The sequence below is a fragment of the Hyla sarda genome, chromosome 1 (genome assembly GCF_029499605.1).
Source record: "Hyla sarda isolate aHylSar1 chromosome 1, aHylSar1.hap1, whole genome shotgun sequence".
NCBI lineage: Eukaryota > Metazoa > Chordata > Amphibia > Anura > Hylidae > Hyla > Hyla sarda.
In genome coordinates this window covers 466,823,008-466,842,904 of record NC_079189.1, presented here as the reverse complement: position 1 = coordinate 466,842,904, position 19,897 = coordinate 466,823,008, and the positions used below count along the sequence as shown (strand labels likewise).

The window sequence follows — 19,897 nt, the reverse complement described above, 5'->3', positions numbered from 1 at the left end:
ATAAACTCAGTGGATTGAGGAGACTTATGGTGGTACTGAAGGTTCTTTTTCACTTGACTGTTGTGACTATGATGGACAACAACGAGGTCTGGAAAGCTTTAGAGGCTAAAGGTCTTGAGAGCCTGTGAGTAAACTTGAAGTATATAAGTATATACAAATATATCAGAAGCATCAACAACGCGCCCTGAAACCCTTGTGAAACAGATTAACATATTCTAATTGCTGTGATTTGATCTGTTCCAAAAGTAAGGGGTAAAAAGAAACTTAAATGGGGTATTCTGGGCATGCAACATTTTTTATAATGGAGTAGGGGTGCTTTTATAATAAAATAAACAATGCATACTCATCTGCCTAATCCCATGCAGCTGCCATTTCAGTCTCTGCTGCTTTCCGCTATAACTGCTTCCTCTGATGTACCTGCTTAGCCAAACAGGGAGGAAGCAGGGAGCAGTGGTGAGCAGCAGGGAACACAAGCCACCAAAACAGCATCGAAACACATTTTTCATTTCTGAAATACTAAGTTAAAACTAGTTGTAAAAAGGCAACCAGCATCATAGCAAAATGGTTGTACTAGAAGGATTATTGGTTGTACCTGTGTTTTTTTTTATTTTTCAACTATGTGACTAAGTGTCAGCCTATCTTTTGGGTATCTCCCCCCTCAGTTTTCACTACAGCATATTGATCCCTTCTTCATCAACAGTGAACCCTGTTCATTTGACACACATAATGTAAAGTTTTACCATCATCATGAGCAGCAACATTCAACAAAATTTTTTTTTTTACTTTTTAGTCACATTACTTAAAGTGTACCTGTCGTTAACAAAAACTATTTATAAAATGTAGATAATACCATTATATGTATATTTGTGGTATACATTGATTAAAAATGTTGTATTATTTTGGTTGAAAAATTGCTGTGCTTGCAGCTATTGCCTGTGTGTCTCTGTGAGGAGTCCAAATACAGGAAGTTAATGAGGGTAGAGGAAAAACGACCCTTAGAGTGGCGCTGCGGTGTCCAGTAAGAAATGGAGTCCAAACCAGACATATTTCAAAACACTGGAGTGGTTTATTTAAAGAATAAAACAATAAAAGATAAGGATGATGCATTTCAGGGGAGCAACCCCCTTCCTCAGATCAGTGTAAGGGTTTTAGATACAGTCAGACTCTCTGGTGGTTTTATTCCCCAAAAAAATGCAACGTTTCGGGCTATTGCCGAAATGTTGCATTTTTTTTTGGGAATAAAACCACCAGCTTATTCTGATCCAAGACCTATTTGTGCGGTGATTTGTTGGAATTGCTATATATATATATATATATATATATATATATATATATATATATTCAAAAATTGGCGCCAATACAAAGGGGGCAGAGCTACAATGATTACATCGTACATCAAACAGTAGATATACAATCATCTTACATAAAGATACATGACATCACTAGGTAAAAAACAGAACACAATCATGCAGAGTAAATGGTACAAATAATCAGAATACATTCCACGCATAGCCACAGCACAGCGCTGCTACAAGATTAACAACAGCCGGATTCCAGATGTCAACATCCTGCGGACTGCTCTATGGGGAGGAGGAGACGATGTTCACAGCACTGGAGCCAGAGGTTAAGACGCGCCGCTGTGCCAGGGTATCCACATGACCGGAACAGTCCAATCAGAGTTCAGGGGCGGGTACAGCTGTCGCTGCTCCCGTTGCTGCAGCTTCTGGTTAATCGGAGTTGACATGATATACCCTGCATGTGCATAGGGTTCGGCACACTCAGGATGCGCTTCCTGGTGACAGAATACATGAGCATAAATGACATAAATGACAGGGCACACACAGTTATCTACATCTTGCAATGCACATGATGCGCTGGCCAGGTGACATTAAGAATCGCTTACTGGTTTCATAATAATCAGAATATGCTTGCCGATGGCATACTATTTAAGCAATGCAGCACGTAAATGAACTGGCAGAGCGTGGGCATATATGACAGGGCGCACAGAGGTGTATGCATAGTGCAATAAACAGATACGCTGCTTCATACGCTGCTTCCAACAACTGCAGCGGCATTACACTTATCCCCTATCTACAGGATAGGGGATAAGTGTTTGATCGCGGGGGGTCCGACCGCTGGGACCCCCCCCCCCCGATCTCCCTAACGGGGCACCGCCATAAGCGCTCATGGTGAGCGCTAAGGCGCGTAGCGTCAACCTAGAGGTCTGACGGTGACGCCCCGTCTCCTCCCCGTCCCCATACAGTTCTATGGGGATGCGGGGAGGCATGAATGCTGCCTCCCCGCCTCTCCCATAGAGAGGTATGGAGGAGGCATGCCGGCTGCAACGTCATGCTGCGGCTGGCACGCCTCCTGCACGGGAGAGCCGCGGCCCCGTACAGGAGATGACAGGGGGTCCCAGCGTTCGGACCCCCCGCGATCAAACACTTATCCCCTATCTTGAGGATAGGGGATAAGTGTTTGTAAAGCTGCAGATGTCCTTTAATAAGCACCGGAATAACACAGCTCATGGATTCGCTTTGCATAGTGTATCCCGCCACATGCATGAGCATCACTCAGGTGACTTCAGTCTCATGTGAGCCACTTTAATAGAGCATATTGCCAAAGATGTATCCCAGGGGTTCAATACTCTAAGCAAAAGGGAAAACTATTGGATACATACCTTACACACGCTATCGCCACATGGTCTCAATGAGATGATAGAGTGCTATTTTTAATGTATTTTTCCTGCTCTATTTATCCAGTGTATTGCTCCATTTACCCAGTGTATTGCCCTACCCTACATAGTTACATAGTTAGTATGGTTGAAAAAAGATATACGTCCATCAAGTCCAACCAGGGAATTGAAGTGAAGGGTGTAAGGGGATAAGGGAAAGGGATGTAGTTTTATAATTCTGCATAAGCATTAATGTTATTTTGTTCCAGGAATGTATCTAACCCTGTTTTAAAGCTGTTAATTGTTCCTGCTGTGACCAGTTCCTGAGGTAGACCGTTCCATAAATTCACAGTCCTCACGGTAAAGAAGGTGTGTCGCCCCTTTAGACTAAACCTTTTCTTCTCCAGACGGAGGGAGTGCCCCCTCGTCCTTTGGGGGGGTTTAACCTGGAACAGTTTTTCTCCATATTTTTTGTATGGGCCATTTATATACTTATATACGTTTATCATATCCCCCCTTAAACGTCTCTTCTCAAGACTAAACAATTGTAACTCCTTTAATCGCTCCTCATAGCTAAGATGTTCCATGCCCCATATTAGTTTAGTCGCGCGTCTCTGCACCCTTTCTAACTCCGCAATGTCCCTTTTATGAACAGGCGACCAAAACTGAACAGCATATTCCAGGTGAGGCCGTACCAATGCTTTAGAAAGGGGGAGTATTATGTCCCTGTGCCTTGAGTCCATGCCTCTTTTTATACATGACAATATCCTGCCGGCTTTGGAAGCAGCAGCCTGACATTGCATGCTATTCTGTAGTCTGTGATCTACAAGTACACCCAGATCCTTCTCTACCAGTGACTCTGCCAGTTTAATCCCCCCTAAGACATACGATGCATGCATGTTCTTAGTACCCAGATGCATAACTTTACATTTATCCACATTGAACCTCATTTGCCAAGTGGATGCCCAGACACTTAGTCTATCCAAGTCATCTTGTAACTTATGCACATCCTCTATAGACTGTACCGTGCTAAAAAGCTTGGTGTCATCTGCAAAGATAGAAACAGAGCTGTTAATACCATCCTCTATATCATTGATAAATAAATGAAACAACAGCGGGCCCAGTACTGAACCTTGGGGTACACCACTAATTACCGGGGACCAATCAGAGTACGAATCATTGACCACCACTCTCTGGGTACGATCCATGAGCCAGTGTTCAATCCAGTTACAAACTAAAGTTTCCGAGCCCAAAGACCTTAACTTACCTGTCAGACGTCTGTGAGGGACAGTATCAAACGCTTTAGTAAAATCCAGAAACACTATATCCACAGGCATTCCTCTGTCAAGGCTTCGACTCACATCTTCATAAAAGCAAATTAGATTGGTTTGACAACTTCTATCCTTAGTAAACCCATGATGGCTATCACTTATAATACTATTATCCCCTATGTATTCCTGTATGTAATCCCTTATAAGTCCTTCAAACAATTTACCCACAATGCACGTTAGACTTACCGGTCTATAATTGCCTGGCGAAGACCTAGAGCCCTTCTTGAAGATTGGTACCACATTAGCCTTGCGCCAGTCCCTTGGCACAATACCAGACACCAGAGAATCTTTAAATATCATGAACAAGGGTACAGATATTACTGAACTTACCTCTCTAAGAACTCTTGGGTGTAGTCCATCCGGCCTTGGAGATTTGCTTATATTTACTTTACTTAACTTACCTTGTACCATCTCTACATTAAGCCAGTTCAGTACATTACATGATGTGTTACCAGCACTGACCTGGCCAATGTCAGCTCCTTTTTCCATAGTGTATACAGAACTAAAGAACCCATTCAGTAGCTCCGCCTTCTCTTGATTGCCCGTGACAACCTCCCCATTATCATTATTAAGGGGTCCTACATGCTCTGTCCTTAGTTTTTTTGTATTTATATATCTAAAAAAATATTTAGGATTAGTTTTGCTTTCTGTGGCCACCTGTCTCTCATTTTGAATTTTTGCTGGTTTTATTACATTTTTACAGATTTTATTATTTATTGTCCTTTTCCCCCCTTTTTTTAGGCATCAATTAGCTATCCGTACGATGTCATCATTTTATTATATTAATATTATCACCTTTATCGGGACCCACTATTTATAAACTTTTTATTATATTTATTTTTATTATTATCTACCGTATATATATTTTTTGCTTTATATAATATTATTATACAATTGCATACCATTACTTACCTATGCCATTTACAACCAGATTTTTAGGTCGCCACGTGGTCCCACCTCTTCTTCCATTTTATAAACCTATTTTCTTTTTATGCTACTTATTTTATTTCGTCTAAGTTTACTACTCATATTGTAATTTTTTACCAATATCTATGACTATTTATCTATTTATTACCTTACAGCTGAATATTGGGGTCTTCTGAGTTCCACCTCTTTTGACCTGGTATATATACATGCTTTTTCACGACTCTCTATAATATAGTTTTATTTTTCTTTATATTGGTACATGATTATACCAGTAGCAGTAATAACCCTATATATATTGCACTATGCATACACCTCTGTGCACCCTGTCATATATGCCCACGCTTTACCAGTTCATTTACGTGCTGCATCACTTAAATAGTATGCCATCGGCAAGCATATTCTGAATATTATGCCACCGGAAGCGATTATTCATGTCACCGGCCAGCGCGTCCTGTGCATTGCATAATGCAGAAACCTGTGTGCGCCCTGTCATTTATGCCTACATTTATGTGCCACATCGCTAAGGTATTGTTACGCCTAGCGCTCCGGGTCCCCGCTCCTCCTCGGAGCGCTCACGGCGTCTTTCTCCCTGCAGCGCCCCGGTCAGTCCCGCTGACCGGGAGCGCTGCACTGTCTTGGCCGTTGGGGATGCGATTCGCACAGCGGGACGCGCCCGCTCGCGAATCGCATCCCAGGTCACTTACCCGTCCCGGTCCCCTGCTGTCATGTGCTGGCGCGCGCGGCTCCGCTCTCTAGGGCGCGCGCGCGCCAGCTCTCTGAGACTTAAAGGGCCAGTGCACCAATGATTGGTGCCTGGCCCAATTAGCTTAATTGGCTTCCACCTGCTCCCTGGCTATATCTGATCTCCTCCCATGCACTCCCTTGCCGGATCTTGTTGCCTTGTGCCAGTGAAAGCGTTTAGTGTGTCCAAAGCCTGTGTACCTGAACTTCTGCTACCCATCCTGACTACGAACCTTGCCGCCTGCCCCCGACCTTCTGCTACGTCTGACCTTGCCTCTGCCTAGTCCTTCTGTCCCACGCCTTCTCAGCAGTCAGCGAGGTAGAGCCGTTGCTAGTGGATACGACCTGGTTGCTACTGCCGCAGCAAGACCATCCCGCTTTGCGGCGGGCTCTGGTGAAAACCAGTAGCCTCTTAGAACCGGTCCACTAGCACGGTCCACGCCAATCCCTCGCTGACACAGAGGATCCACTACCTGGAAGCCGAATCGTGACAGTAGATCCGGCCATGGATCCCGCTGAGGTGCCGCTGCCAAGTCTCGCTGATCTTCCCACGGTGGTCGCTCAGCAATCGCAGCAGATTGCCCAACAAGGACAGCAGCTGTCGCAGTTGACCGCCATGTTACAGCAACTTCTGCCTCTGCTACAGCAGCAACCATCTCCTCCGCCAGCTCCTGCACCTCCTCCGCAGCGAGTGGCCGCTCCTAACCTCCGCTTGTCCCTGCCGGACAAATTTGATGGGGACTCTAAACTCTGCCGTGGATTTTTGTCTCAGTGTTCCCTGCATATGGAGATGTTGTCGGACTTTTTTCCTTCAGAACGGTCTAAGGTGGCGTTCGTAGTAAGCCTTCTTTCAGGAAAGGCCTTGTCTTGGGCCACACCGCTCTGGGACCGCAATGATCCTGCCACAGCCACAGTCCAGGCCTTCTTCACTGAACTCCGGAGTGTCTTCGAGGAGCCAGCCCGAGCTTCTTCTGCCGAGACTGCCCTGTTGAACCTGGTCCAGGGTAATTCTTCAGTGGGCGAGTACGCCATCCAATTTCGTACTCTTGCTTCCGAGTTATCATGGAATAACGAGGCTCTCTGCGCGACCTTTAAAAAAGGCCTATCCAGTCGCATCAAGGATGTGCTGGCCGCACGAGAGATTCCTGCCAATCTGCAAGAACTCATCCATCTAGCTACCCGCATTGACATGCGTTTTTCTGAGCGACACCAAGAGCTCCGCCAGGAAAAAGACTTAGATCTCTGGGCACCTCTCCCACAGTATCCGTTGCAATCTACGCCTGGGCCTCCCGCCGAGGAGGCCATGCAAGTGGATAAGTCTCGCCTGACCCAGGAAGAGAGGAATCGCCGTAGGGAAGAAAATCTCTGTCTTTACTGTGCCAGTACCGAGCATTTCTTGGTGGATTGCCCTATCCGTCCTCCACGCCTGGGAAACGCACGCACGCACCCAGCTCACGTGGGTGTGGCGTCTCTTGGTTCCAAGTCTGCTCCTCCACGTCTCACGGTACCCGTGCGGATTTCTTCTTCAGCCAACTCCTCCCTCTCAGCCGTGGCCTGCTTGGACTCCGGTGCCTCTGGAAATTTTATTTTGGAGTCATTTGTTAATAAATTCAGCATCCCGGTGACCCGTCTCGTCAAGCCGCTCTACATTTCCGCGGTCAACGGAGCCAGATTGGACTGCACCGTGCGTTACCGCACAGAGCCCCTCCTCATGTCTATTGGACCCCACCTTGAGAGGATTGAGTTCTTCATTCTCCCCAACTGTACCTCTGAGGTCCTCCTCGGTCTGCCTTGGCTCCGGCTTCATTCCCCCACCATTGATTGGACCACCGGGGAGATCAGGAACTGGGACTCTGCCTGCCACAGGAAGTGCCTCTCCCCCCCTCCCAGTCCCGTCAGGCAAGCCTCTGTGCCTCCCCATGGCCCCCGTCCTGGTGTCACACTGCCCCGTGCCAGGCCTCGCCCTCTTCCCTCCCTCCCCATTCCCACTCCTGCTGTACTGCCTGCCGTTGAGGAAACCCTCCATTCTTTCCCGGTGTCCTCATCCCAGGGGAGGCAGTTACCGGACAAAGAGAAGGGGAGACCTAAGGGGGGGGATACTGTTACGCCTAGCGCTCCGGGTCCCCGCTCCTCCCCGGAGCGCTCACGGCGTCTTTCTCCCTGCAGCGCCCCGGTCAGTCCCGCTGACCGGGAGCGCTGCACTGTCTTGGCCGTTGGGGATGCGATTCGCACAGCGGGACGCGCCCGCTCGCGAATCGCATCCCAGGTCACTTACCCGTCCCGGTCCCCTGCTGTCATGTGCTGGCGCGCGCGGCTCCGCTCTCTAGGGCGCGCGCGCGCCAGCTCTCTGAGACTTAAAGGGCCAGTGCACCAATGATTGGTGCCTGGCCCAATTAGCTTAATTGGCTTCCACCTGCTCCCTGGCTATATTTGATCTCCTCCCATGCACTCCCTTGCCGGATCTTGTTGCCTTGTGCCAGTGAAAGCGTTTAGTGTGTCCAAAGCCTGTGTACCTGAACTTCTGCTACCCATCCTGACTACGAACCTTGCCGCCTGCCCCCGACCTTCTGCTACGTCTGACCTTGCCTCTGCCTAGTCCTTCTGTCCCACGCCTTCTCAGCAGTCAGCGAGGTAGAGCCGTTGCTAGTGGATACGACCTGGTTGCTACTGCCGCAGCAAGACCATCCCGCTTTGCGGCGGGCTCTGGTGAAAACCAGTAGCCTCTTAGAACCGGTCCACTAGCACGGTCCACGCCAATCCCTCGCTGACACAGAGGATCCACTACCTGGAAGCCGAATCGTGACAGGTATTCTGTCACTAGTAAGCGCATCCTGAGTGTGCCGAACCCTATGCGCATGCGGGATGCGTGCCCCAGCGAGTATATCATGTCAACTCCGATTAATCAAAAGTTGCCGCAATGGGAGCAATCACAGCTGTACCCACCCCTGTACCCAACTCTGATTGGACCGTTCCGGTCACGTGGATACCCAGGTACAGCGGCGCGTCTTAACCTCTGTCTCCAGCGCTGTCAACATCGTCTCCTCCTCCCCATGGAGGGGTCCGCAGGATATTGACATCTGGAAGCCGGATGTTGTTAGTCTTGTAGCAGCGCTGTGCTCTTGCTATCTGTGGAATGTATTCTGATTATTTGTACCATTTACTCAGCATGATTGTGTACTGTTTTTTACCTAGTGATGTTTTGTATTTTTATGTAAGATGATTGTATACCTACTGTTTGATGTATGATGTCATCATTGTAGCTCAGCCCCCTTTGTATTGGCGCCAATTTTTTTTTAACATATATATATAGTCTGGCTGTATCTAGACTATATATATAGTCTGGCTGTATCTAGAACCCTTACACTGATCTGAGCAACGATCACGAAATGCATCATCCTTATCTTTTATTGTTTTATGCTTTAAATAAACCACTCCAGTGTTTTGAAATATCTCTGATTTGGACTCCATTTCTTACTGGACACAGCAGCGCCACTCTAAGGGTCATTTTTCCTCTACCCTCATCTACTTGCATCAGGATTGGATAATCGTTTCTCCTGGGACCCTGGACAATAGCAGCTGTTCCTCCCTTTTCCTATTCGCTCCAGGTGAGCGGCCACTACCTAAGGGCCATCCAAGCCCTTCCTTTCATATTATTCCCTACAAGGTCTAAGTGGTAATACACGAGGCGCCCCCCATCGGTCTCTTTTTTTCTTTTATCTACAGGTACAAATACAGAAAATGAGAGCAGGACAAGTAGGGCTCTGTGCAGGCTCTTAGCTTGTCAATCAACCTACTGTATGAGCTGGGAGCATGTTACAGAACCTCAGTGCACAGAGCCCTGCTTGTCTGCCCACACTTCCTGTATCTGGTCTCCTCAGACACACAGACAATAGCTGTAGGGACAAAAATATACACATTTTTAACCAATGTGTATTACAATTATACATATAATGGTATCTACATTATATAAAAAGTTTTTGTTAATGACAGGTACACTTTAAGGCTCCATATATTTAACTATCTATGATGTAAAACAAGTGGATGAATGTTATATTCATGAGAGTAACAATAGAACCCAAGCATGTGTGACTGAAGCTGGAAGGAAAGCATAGCTTGAAGAAATGAAGACATTTAATCAAGAAAAACATTACGTACAAATTGAAACTTGTGTGATTTAGGGAATACCGTGCACCTTAATTTTAAATGGGGTTTCACCAATGCAACTAAAAGCAAGAACATCTTGCAAATGTTATGTGTTTATATCTCCTGTGCAGACTTGACTAGTTTGTAGGGTAAGAAGAAGTAGGGGACAGATGGAAGGAACTATGACTGTACAATTACACTTGGCAAGGTTTGTTTGCAGTCTGTAACCCTGGAGACACATTGCTCAGCAAAGAGCTGTTTACAAATTTAATGTTGGAATCCTTCTACACCACTTGTTTACAGGATTTGTTGGGGGAATTGTTTCCCGAGTTACACATGGCCAACCTGGGTTAAAGATTCAAAATCTCTAAACTCGCCTGCCCTGATCCCCTGCCGCTAGGTCTGTGTCTGGTCCCACTGCTTGGCATTCCTGGTCTCAGTCTCAAACTAATGGAGTGTCTGCTTTGCCAGTCAGTTTGCCAGTGATTGGCTGAGCAGACACTCCCTTGTGTCGAGACTGAGACCAGGAAGTGCCATGCAGTGGAACCAGGCACCATCAAAGCAGCAGGGAATCAAGGCAGGTAAGTGCAGTTTTTTTTTATCGTTACCCCTGGTCTTGTTTACTACTAAAAAAAGATGCACTGAACAACCCTTTAAATCTGTGCTTGATCTTGCACCAGTTGTTCACTTCACTGCAAATATGGCTGTAAGAAGGAGTCCAGGGCACCAGAGCTCCACAATTGTGGCTGAAAAGTTTGTTGCTCTTATGTGAGATTTAAATAAAAAGAAGTGATAGCTGTAGAGACAAAACAGTTGTTAGGATTCGGCTAGCTGGATGTGGATCCTCTGTGTCAGCGAGAGATTGGCGTGGACCGTGTCGGTGGACCGGTTCTAGGGTTGCTACTGGTTTTCACCAGAGCCCGCCGCAAAGCGGGATGGTCTTGCTGCGGCTGTAGCAACCAGGTCGTATCCACCGGCAACGGCTCAACCTCGCTGACTGCTGAGAAGGCGTGGGACAGAAGGACTAGGCAGAGCCAAGGTCAGACGTAGCAGAAGGTCGGGGCAGGCGGCAAGGTTCGTAGTCAATGAGGATAGCAGGAGATCTGGAACACAGGCTTTGGACAACACTAAACGCTTTCTCTGGCACAAGGCAACAAGATCCGGCAAGGAAGGGAAGGGGAAGTGAGGTTATATGGACAGGGGGCAGGTGGAAGCTAATTTAGACTGATTGGGCCAGGCACCAATCACTGGTGCACTGGCCCTTTAAATCTTAGAGAGCTGGCGCGCGCACGCCCTAGAGAGCGGAGCCGCGCGCCAGAACATGACAGCCGGGGACCGGGACGGGTAAACGGCTTGGGATGAGATTCGCGAGCGGGCGCGTCCCGCTATCCGAATTGCATCCCCATCGCGAAAGTCAGTGCAGCGCTCCCGGTCAGCGGGTCTGACCGGAGCGCTGCAGAGAGGAGAACGCCGCGAGCGCTCCGGGGAGGAGCAGGGACCCGGAGCGCTCGGCGTAACAGTACCACCCCCCCTTAGGTCTCCCCCTCTTTTTGTCTCCTTGTCCCTTCAAATGAAAGGAGAACATAGGGGGCGCCTCTTGAGTTTCCTTCCGGAACAAAAAGTCCTGGGTAGCTACATCCGCGGCAGGTAGTTCAGAAGGAATGGAAATGGAGAGGGGGAGCAGAGGGTGAAGCATGTCACAGGGCAGAGTGTCACCAGGACAGGGGCTATGAGGAGGCACGGCACAGTCCTGATAGGCCTTGGGGAGACAAGGCACAGGAGGAGACACTGGGGCCCGACAGACGGGACTGGGAGCAGACGTGAGGCATTTCTTGCGGCAAGCAGGACCCCAATTCTTGATCTCCCCGGTGGTCCAGTCAAGGGTGGGAGAATGATGCTGGAGCCATGGAAGACCGAGGAGGACTTCAGAGGTGCAGTTGGGCAGGATGAAAAATTTAATTTTCTCGTGATGCAGTCCAATGCTCATAGGCAAGGGCTCTGTGCGGTAATGCACAGTGCAGTCCAACTTCGCTCCGTTGACCGAAGAAATGTAGAGCGGCTTGACGAGACGGGTCACCGGGATGCAGAACCTATTCACCAAAGAGGCCAGAATAAAATTTCCAGAAGAACCAGAGTCCAAGAAGGCCGCGGCTGAGAAGGAGGAGTTGGCAGAAGGAGAAATCCGCACGGGCACAATGAGACGTGGAGACGCAGACTTCGTACCAAGAGACGCCACACCCACGTGAGCTGGGTGCGTGCGTGCGTTTCCCAGACGTGGAGGATGAATAGGGCAATCCACCAAGAAGTGTTCGGTACTAGCGCAGTACAGACATAAATTTTTATCCCTATGGCGAGTCCTCTCTTCATGGGTCAGGCGAGACCGATCCACTTGCATAGCCTCCTCGGCGGGAGGCACAGGGGTAGATTGCAAAGGATACTGTGAGAGAGGTGCCCAGAGATCAAGGTCTTTTTCCTGGCGGAGCTCGTGGTGTCTTTCAGAAAAACGCATGTCAATGCGGGTGGCCAAATGGATAAGTGGCCAAATGGATAACATCCTTGATGTTACTGGATAGGCCTTTTTTAAAGGTCGCGCAGAGAGCCTCGTTATTCCAAGATAACTCGGAGGCGAGAGTACGAAATTGGATGGTGTACTCGCCTACTGAAGAATTACCCTGGACCAGGTTCAGCAGGGCAGTCTCGGCAGAAGAAGCTCGGGCTGGTTCCTCAAAGACACTACGGACTTCAGCGAAGAAGTACTGGACAGTGATTGTGGCAGGATCATTGCGGTCCCAGAGCAGTGTGGCCCAAGACAAGGCCTTTCCAGACAGAAGACTCACTACGAACGCCACCTTAGACCGTTCTGTAGGAAATTGGTCCGACAATATCTCCATATGTAGGGAACATTGAGACAGGAAGCCACGGCAGAGTCTTGAATCCCCATCAAATTTGTCCGGCAGGGACAAGCGGAGGCTAGGAGCGGCCACTCGCTGCGGAGGAGGTGCAGGAGCTGGCGGAGGAGATGGTTGCTGCTGTAGCAGTGGCAGAAGTTGCTGTAACGTGACGGTCAACTGCGACAGCTGCTGTCCTTGTTGGGCAATTTGCTGCGATTGCTGGGCGACCACCGTGGATAGGTCAGCGAGACTTGGCAGCGGCACCTCAGCGGGATCCATGGCCGGATGTACTGTTAGGATTCGGCTAGCTGGATGTGGATCCTCTCTGTCAGCGAGGGATTGGTGTGGACCGTGTCGGTGGACCGGTTCTAGGGTTGCTACTGGTTTTCACCAGAGCCCGCCGCAAAGCGGGATGGTCTTGCTGCGGCTGTAGCAACCAGGTCGTATCCACCGGCAATGGCTCAACCTCGCTGACTGCTGAGAAGGCGTGGGACAGAAGGACTAGGCAGAGGCAAGGTCAGACGTAGCAGAAGGTCGGGGCAGGCGGCAAGGTTCGTAGTCAATGAGGATAGCAGGAGAACTGGAACACAGGCTTTGGACAACACTAAACGCTTTCTCTGACACAAGGCAACAAGATCCGGCAAGGAAGGGAAGGGGAAGTGAGGTTATATGGACAGGGAGCAGGTGGAAGCTAATTTAGACTGATTGTCCCTTTAAATCTTAGAGAGATGGCGCGCGCGCGCGCCCTAGAGAGCGGAGCCGCACGCGCCAGAACATGACAGCCGGGGACCGGGATGGGTAAGTGGCTTGGGATGCGATTCGCGAGCGGGCGCGTCCCGCTATGCGAATCGCATCCCCATTGCGAATGTCAGTGCAGCGCTCCCGGTCAGCGGGTCTGACCGGAGCGCTTCAGAGAGGAGAACGCCGCGAGCGCTCCGGGGAGGAGCAGGGACCCGGAGCGCTCGGCGTAACAACAGTATAATATATTTTAACCACTTAAAGGGGTACTCTGCCCCTAGACATCTTATCCCCTATCCAAAGGATAGGGGATAAGACATCAGATCGCCGGGGTCCCGCTGCTGGTGACTCCCGGGATCTACCATGCAGCACCCACCTTTAGCGGCTTCCGGAACCGCTGGAGGTCCTCAGGCTGAGTCCATCTCGACCATGAGGACAGAGCATAGTGACGTCACGGCTCCGCCCCCGTGTGACATCACGTTCCGCCCCCTCAATGCAAGTCTATTGGGGGGCGTGACAGCTGCCACGCCCCCTCCCATAGGCTTGCATTGAGGGGGCGGAGCGTGACATCACTATGCTCCATCCCCGTGATCACCAGTAATCAGACGCGGAGAATCAGCTCCGGGGACTGATTCTAGCGAGGTGCGGCGTGGAAGATCACGGGGGTCCCGCCGCTGGGGATAGGGGATAAGATGTCTAAGCGCCAGAGTTCCCCTTTTAGGACTCAGGGCGTACTTGTACTGGCACTGATAGCGGTGCCGCACCCTATTAACCTTTTAGACGCTGCGTTCAAAGTTGATCGCCCCATCTAAAGTGAAAGTAAACTACTTCTGGCTAGCTCAGTCGGCTGTTCGGGACCGAAATTGCAGCATCCCGAACAGCTGGAACACACAAGGAGGGCCCCTACCTTCCTCTGATTGCCAAATGACTGCTCAGTGCCTGAGATCCAGGCATGAGCACTCAAGCGGCAGAATCATTGATCAATGTTATCCTATGGGATAACAATGATCAATGTAAAAGAACAGTGTGTGCAGTGTTATAACCCCCTATGGGGGCTATAACATTGAAAAAAAAAAAGTGGGAAAAAAAAGTGGAAAAAAAAATTTATGAAGATCATTTAAAGGGGTACTCCGGTGGAAAACTTTTTTTTTTTTTTAGAAAGTTAACCAGATTTGTAAATTACTTCTATAAAAAAATCTTAATCCTTCCAGTATTTATTAGCTGCTGAATACTACAGAGGAAATTCTTTTCTTTTTGGAACACAGAGCTCTCTGCTGAATCACGAGCACAGTGCTCTCTGCTGACATCTCTGTCCATTTTAGGAACTGACCAGAGTAGGAGAAAATCCCCATAGCAAACATATGCTGCTCTGGGAAGGATTAAGATTTTTTAATAGAAGTAATTTACAAATCTTTTTAATCTTTTCTTCTTTCTGGCACCAGTTGATAAAAAAAAAAAAAAAGTTTTCCACCGGAGTACCCCTTTAACCCCTTCCCTAATAAAAGTTTGAATCATCCCCCTTTTCCCATTTAAAAAAACCTGTATAAATAAAAATAAACATATGTGGTATTGCTGCATGCGGAAATGTCCGAATTATAAAAATATATTATTAATTAAACCACACGGCCAATGGCGTACGCGCAAAAGAATTCCAAAGTCCAAAATAGCGTATTTTTGGTCATTTTTTATATCATGAAAAAATGTATATAAAGCAATCAAAAAGTCCGATTAATAAAAAAAATGGTACTGCTGATAACTTCAGATCACGGCACAAAAAATAAGCCCTCATGCAGCCCCATATGCAGAAAAATAAAAAAGTTATAGGGGTCAGAAGATGACAATTTTAAACGTATTAATTTTCGTGCTTCTAGTTATGATTTTTTCCAGAAGTGCGACAAAATCAAAACTATATAAGTAGGGTATCATTTTAATTGTATGGACCTACAGAATAAAGATAAGGTGTCATTTTTACCGAAAAATGTACTACGTAGAAACGAAAACCCCCAAAATTACAAAATGGCGTTTATTTATTTTTCCATTTCGCCATCAATTTTTGGGTAAAATGACTGATGTCATTACAAAGTAGAATTGGTGGCGCAAAAAAATAAGCCTTCATATGGATTTTTAGGTGGAAAATTGAAAGAATTATGATTTTTTAAAAGTAAGGAGGAAAAAATGAAAGTGCAAAAATGGAAAAACTCAAGGGGTTAACTAAGACAATTTTCTTTTTTTTCCTTCATATAAAAAGTAGCAATAAAATGATTACCAAGGTGGCATATTTAGACATTGGCCCTGTGAGTTGTCTTTTAACTATATTTTGTCCATACATTGTTTAATTATTCCCATTATTATTAATATTATTAATACTTTTTGAACTTCTTGCATTCCTATTGACATGACCTGAGTTAATATTGCATTTCTGCTATATACTAACTCATTTGATTTATACCTATTAACACATTTTCCGGTATACACCCATTTAGTTATATCTCAGGATTCCTTGATTGATTTGTATGGAGTTTCTAAACTGTGTGCTTTATCTGCTAATATACTGTACTGGCTGAGTGGGCCTGACCTGTGTAAGTGATAGTTACTCTACGTTAATTCTTTGTTTTCGTCTTAAATACATAAAGCTAAAAATTGAACTCCATCCGTGTATGCTAGATTTACTTTTTTATGCATGAAGTATAAAATGTTGGAGTTAAAGGGGTACTCCTATGGAAAACTTTTTTTTTTTTTTTATTCAACTGGTGCCAGAAAGTGCCAGAAAGTTAAACAGATTTGTAAATCACTTCTATTAAAGAACTGTAATCTTTCCAGTACTTTTTAGGGGCTGTATACTACAGAGAAATCGCAAAAAGAAATGCATTTCCTCTGATGTCATGACCACAGTGCTCTCTGCTGACCTCTGCTGTCCATTTTAGGAACTGTCCAGAGCAGGAGAAAATCCCCATAGCAAACATATGCTGCTCTGGACAGTTCCTAAAATGGACAGCAGAGGTCAGCAGAGAGCACTGTGGTCAGGACATCACAGGAAATGCATTTCTTTTTTGGATTTCTCTTTAGTATACAGCCTATAAAAAGTACTGGAAGGATTACGATTTTTTAATAGAAGTGATTTACAAATCTGTTTAACTTCCTGGCACCAGTTGATTTAAAACAAAAAGTTTTCCACGGGAGTACCCCTTTAACTATAGAAGAGATATATGATATTTCTCATGACAAGATATGAACAGGCCTGTAAGGGAAAGTATACCTTAAAATGATGGAACAATGCATAAATGTAGATAGATAGATAGATAGATAGATAGATAGATAGATAAAAAATAGTGGAAGAGCAGCACATCCAAAGCAAAAAAATGCAAAAAGTAACAAGGTGCAAGCAACCAGTTGGTCCAGGTCACGGACCCAAAAATCCAGGCAAAATGAAGAAGATAGTCGCAGCACTCCTAATAAGTGAAAAAATATAAGGTGGCTTTATTCCATCCAAAAACAAGAGCAACGTTTCGGCTGCATTAAGCACCCGAAACGTTGCTCTTGTTTTTGTATGCAATAGAGCCACGTTATATTTTTTCACTTATTTGGAGTGCTGCGACTATCTTCTTCATTTTACCTGGATAGATAGATATTGTTGTAAACATAGGTAAGTAGGTAATGACAAAATGAGGTCTAAATGTAAAAAATAAAGTAAAAGAACATAAAGCCAGTATTGGTCCACTTGCTCTAGTTTGGTTGGTAAAATGTAACCATTACACTTTACATCTATACAGACCCCGCACCATTACTAGAAGCTGCACGTGGTTTAGAAGACCGGCTACAGCAACTTCAATGCATAGAACCCGAAAATAAAGCTGTGAAGGAAATCTGCAGACATTGGAAGAAGTACTCTGACTTTTTCTCCACGGCTAAGGGTAATTATACATAATCACTTACATCACAATAATATGATAAATTGGCTTGTTTTATGTACAATATTTTGAAGATCTTGAGAATGTTTTTTGCATACAGCAATAATCTCTTATTATTATTATAATTATTATGATACCTCTCAGATATCAAAATTACAGACACATTTACTTTGGACCTGTGGCGATCAATCCGTCACATTATGGTGTTGGATTAAGGGCTGCACATTATTTTTTATTGTTCTAAGTCCCCTATTCACAGCAGAGAAGTGGTCACAGCTAGAGATGAGCGAACTTAGAGTAAATTCGATTCGTCACAAACTTCTCGGCTCGGCAGTTGATGACTTATCCTGCATAAATGAGTTCAGCTTTCAGGTGCTCCGGTGGGCTGGAAAAGGTGGATACAGTCCTAGGAAAGATTCTCCTAGGACTGTATCCACCTTTTCCAGCCCACAGGAGCACCGGAAAGCTGAACTAATTTATGCAGGAAAAGGCATCAACTGCCGAGCCAAGAAGTTCGTGACGAATCGAATTTGCTGTAAGTTCGCTCATCTCTAGTCACAGCTATGTATGCCAAAACCTAAGTCAATGATGCGGCCAATATGTCTATGATATGTATGATCTCTGCGAATAGGAATTCTGGAAGCCTTTGCCGGTAATCAGGTATAGAAAAATAAGATGTATAGCCCATTGTAGTTTACCATTTTTGATTGTTAGCCCCCTACAATATTTCCACTGATTTTCCTGGAAGGATCTGACCCTGAATTATTTTTTCTTTCTAATATCAGGCTGTTATGATTATCTGAGGTTTACTGTAATGATTTGCACAGCACAACTATTCTGATTTACAGATTTGTGCTGCGGAGGATAGATTTACTGTAGAGAGTGCTTCAATTGATGCTTTAAATATGTGTTGTCAGCCAGGCAAATGGATTATTCTGACCAAACAGAGAAGAAAGCAAAGATACAAAAGTTGATAATGCACCTTAATAGAACTCATTATTGGCATCATTAAGAAATGAGAGCGTCAATGTATCGTATGCATGATAGGCCGGCTAGGGAGGGGGGTATTTCTATGCAGTGCATCTTTACAGATATCAGAGCAGCTAGAGCAGATACATACATATATATATATATATATATATAATCAAATAAAGTTATATTACATCAGAACAATAACTTTTACTGAATGGCGTGTAATATTTTACCTGGCCCGGAGCCTATTATATTACACTTAGATGTTCCTCACTTATAGCTAAACTTTTTATGGCCAATTTCTTACTACATAAGAAAAGACTTATTCATTCTTAAAATGTCTGTTTGGAATTCATCTAGCTGAGCTTATCAGATCCTTGTTGTGTCTGTTGATAAATCCCTCCTACCTACCTCCTCTACCCCCTCTCTCTTGTGTTTTGTTTTAACACCTCAATCTGAAGACTCGCTATACTGACTATACACAACTCATGAAAGTTTCATAAAGAGATAACAGGTAGTAATTGAACCTGCAATAGAAGAGGAGAACACACTGTTTCCAAATCTTAAAGGGGTGTTCTGGCTTTATACATCCCGGACCCCCGTGATCTCAGTGCAGTCCCCATCATTCTGTGCTGGGCACCGCCTTCGAGACGGGGGATGTGATGTCACGGCCACGCCCCCTAGTGATGTCACACCACGCCCCTCCATTCATGTCTATGGGAGGGGGCGTGACGCTTCCATAGACATGAATGGAGGGGGCGTGGTGTGATGTCACTAGGGGCACGGCCTTGACGTCACATCCCTGGTAGCGCCCTGGCACAGAATGTCGGGGGTTGCACCCATATCTCAGCAGCGGGACTCCTGCGATCATACATCTTATTCCCTAACTTTTGGATAGTGTATAAGATGTATAATGCCGGAATACCCCTTTAAGTCATTACAATTCCATCCAATCAATTGGCCTATACAATATAATAAGGTTAACAGCATTGGCTTAACCAATAATAGGACTCAATGTTATGTAATGCAACAAGTGTTTGCTTCATATGGTGCTCTTGAGTCAAGAAAGTACAGCATTTTGGAGTGGTAGGTCTTTGATCAGGCAGCAGATTAGATAAATGGAGACTGGAGGCCATCGATGGAGCACTCACTTTTTGCATTATTTAATACTGACTGCTTTTTTAACTACCCTCTTTTGTGTATTAGCAATTTTTGTCAATACCCAGATGTCAATTTATTCATAAATTTCCAAGGAGAAAAAACAGAGCAATGTGACAACTAAGGGGGAGATTTATCAAAAGCTGTGCAGAGGAAGAGTGGTGCAGTTGCCCATAGCAACCAATCAGATTGCTTCTTTCATTTTCCACAGGCCTCTTTAGAGGCCTGTGGAAAATGAAAGAAGCAATCTGATTGGTTGCTATGGGCAACTGCATCACTCTTCCTCTGCACAGGTTTTGATAAATCTCCCCCTAAGAGCTCTAAAATACTCCAGAATTGTTATAATACGGAAAATGCAAGTATTAATATGGAAACATGTGTCCAGAGAACTGACAGATCCCCATACACTTCACA

At 45.9% G+C, this 19,897-nt stretch overlaps 1 protein-coding gene across 8 annotated transcripts in view; it reads left to right on the top strand.

Annotated features, from left to right (window-relative positions):
- Nucleotides 1-19,897, top strand: part of CUX2 (cut like homeobox 2) — a 467,974-nt gene that overhangs the window by 353,415 nt on the left and 94,662 nt on the right. For 6 of the 8 annotated variants that reach the window (XM_056536466.1, XM_056536471.1, XM_056536490.1 and 3 more), the window contains one exon: nt 17,216-17,356. In XM_056536466.1, the coding sequence (XP_056392441.1) occupies nt 17,216-17,356 (141 nt within the window). Of the gene's footprint in view, nt 1-17,215; nt 17,357-19,897 lie in introns of those variants that run through there. The other 2 variants (XM_056536498.1, XM_056536515.1) reach the window with 2 other exon arrangements.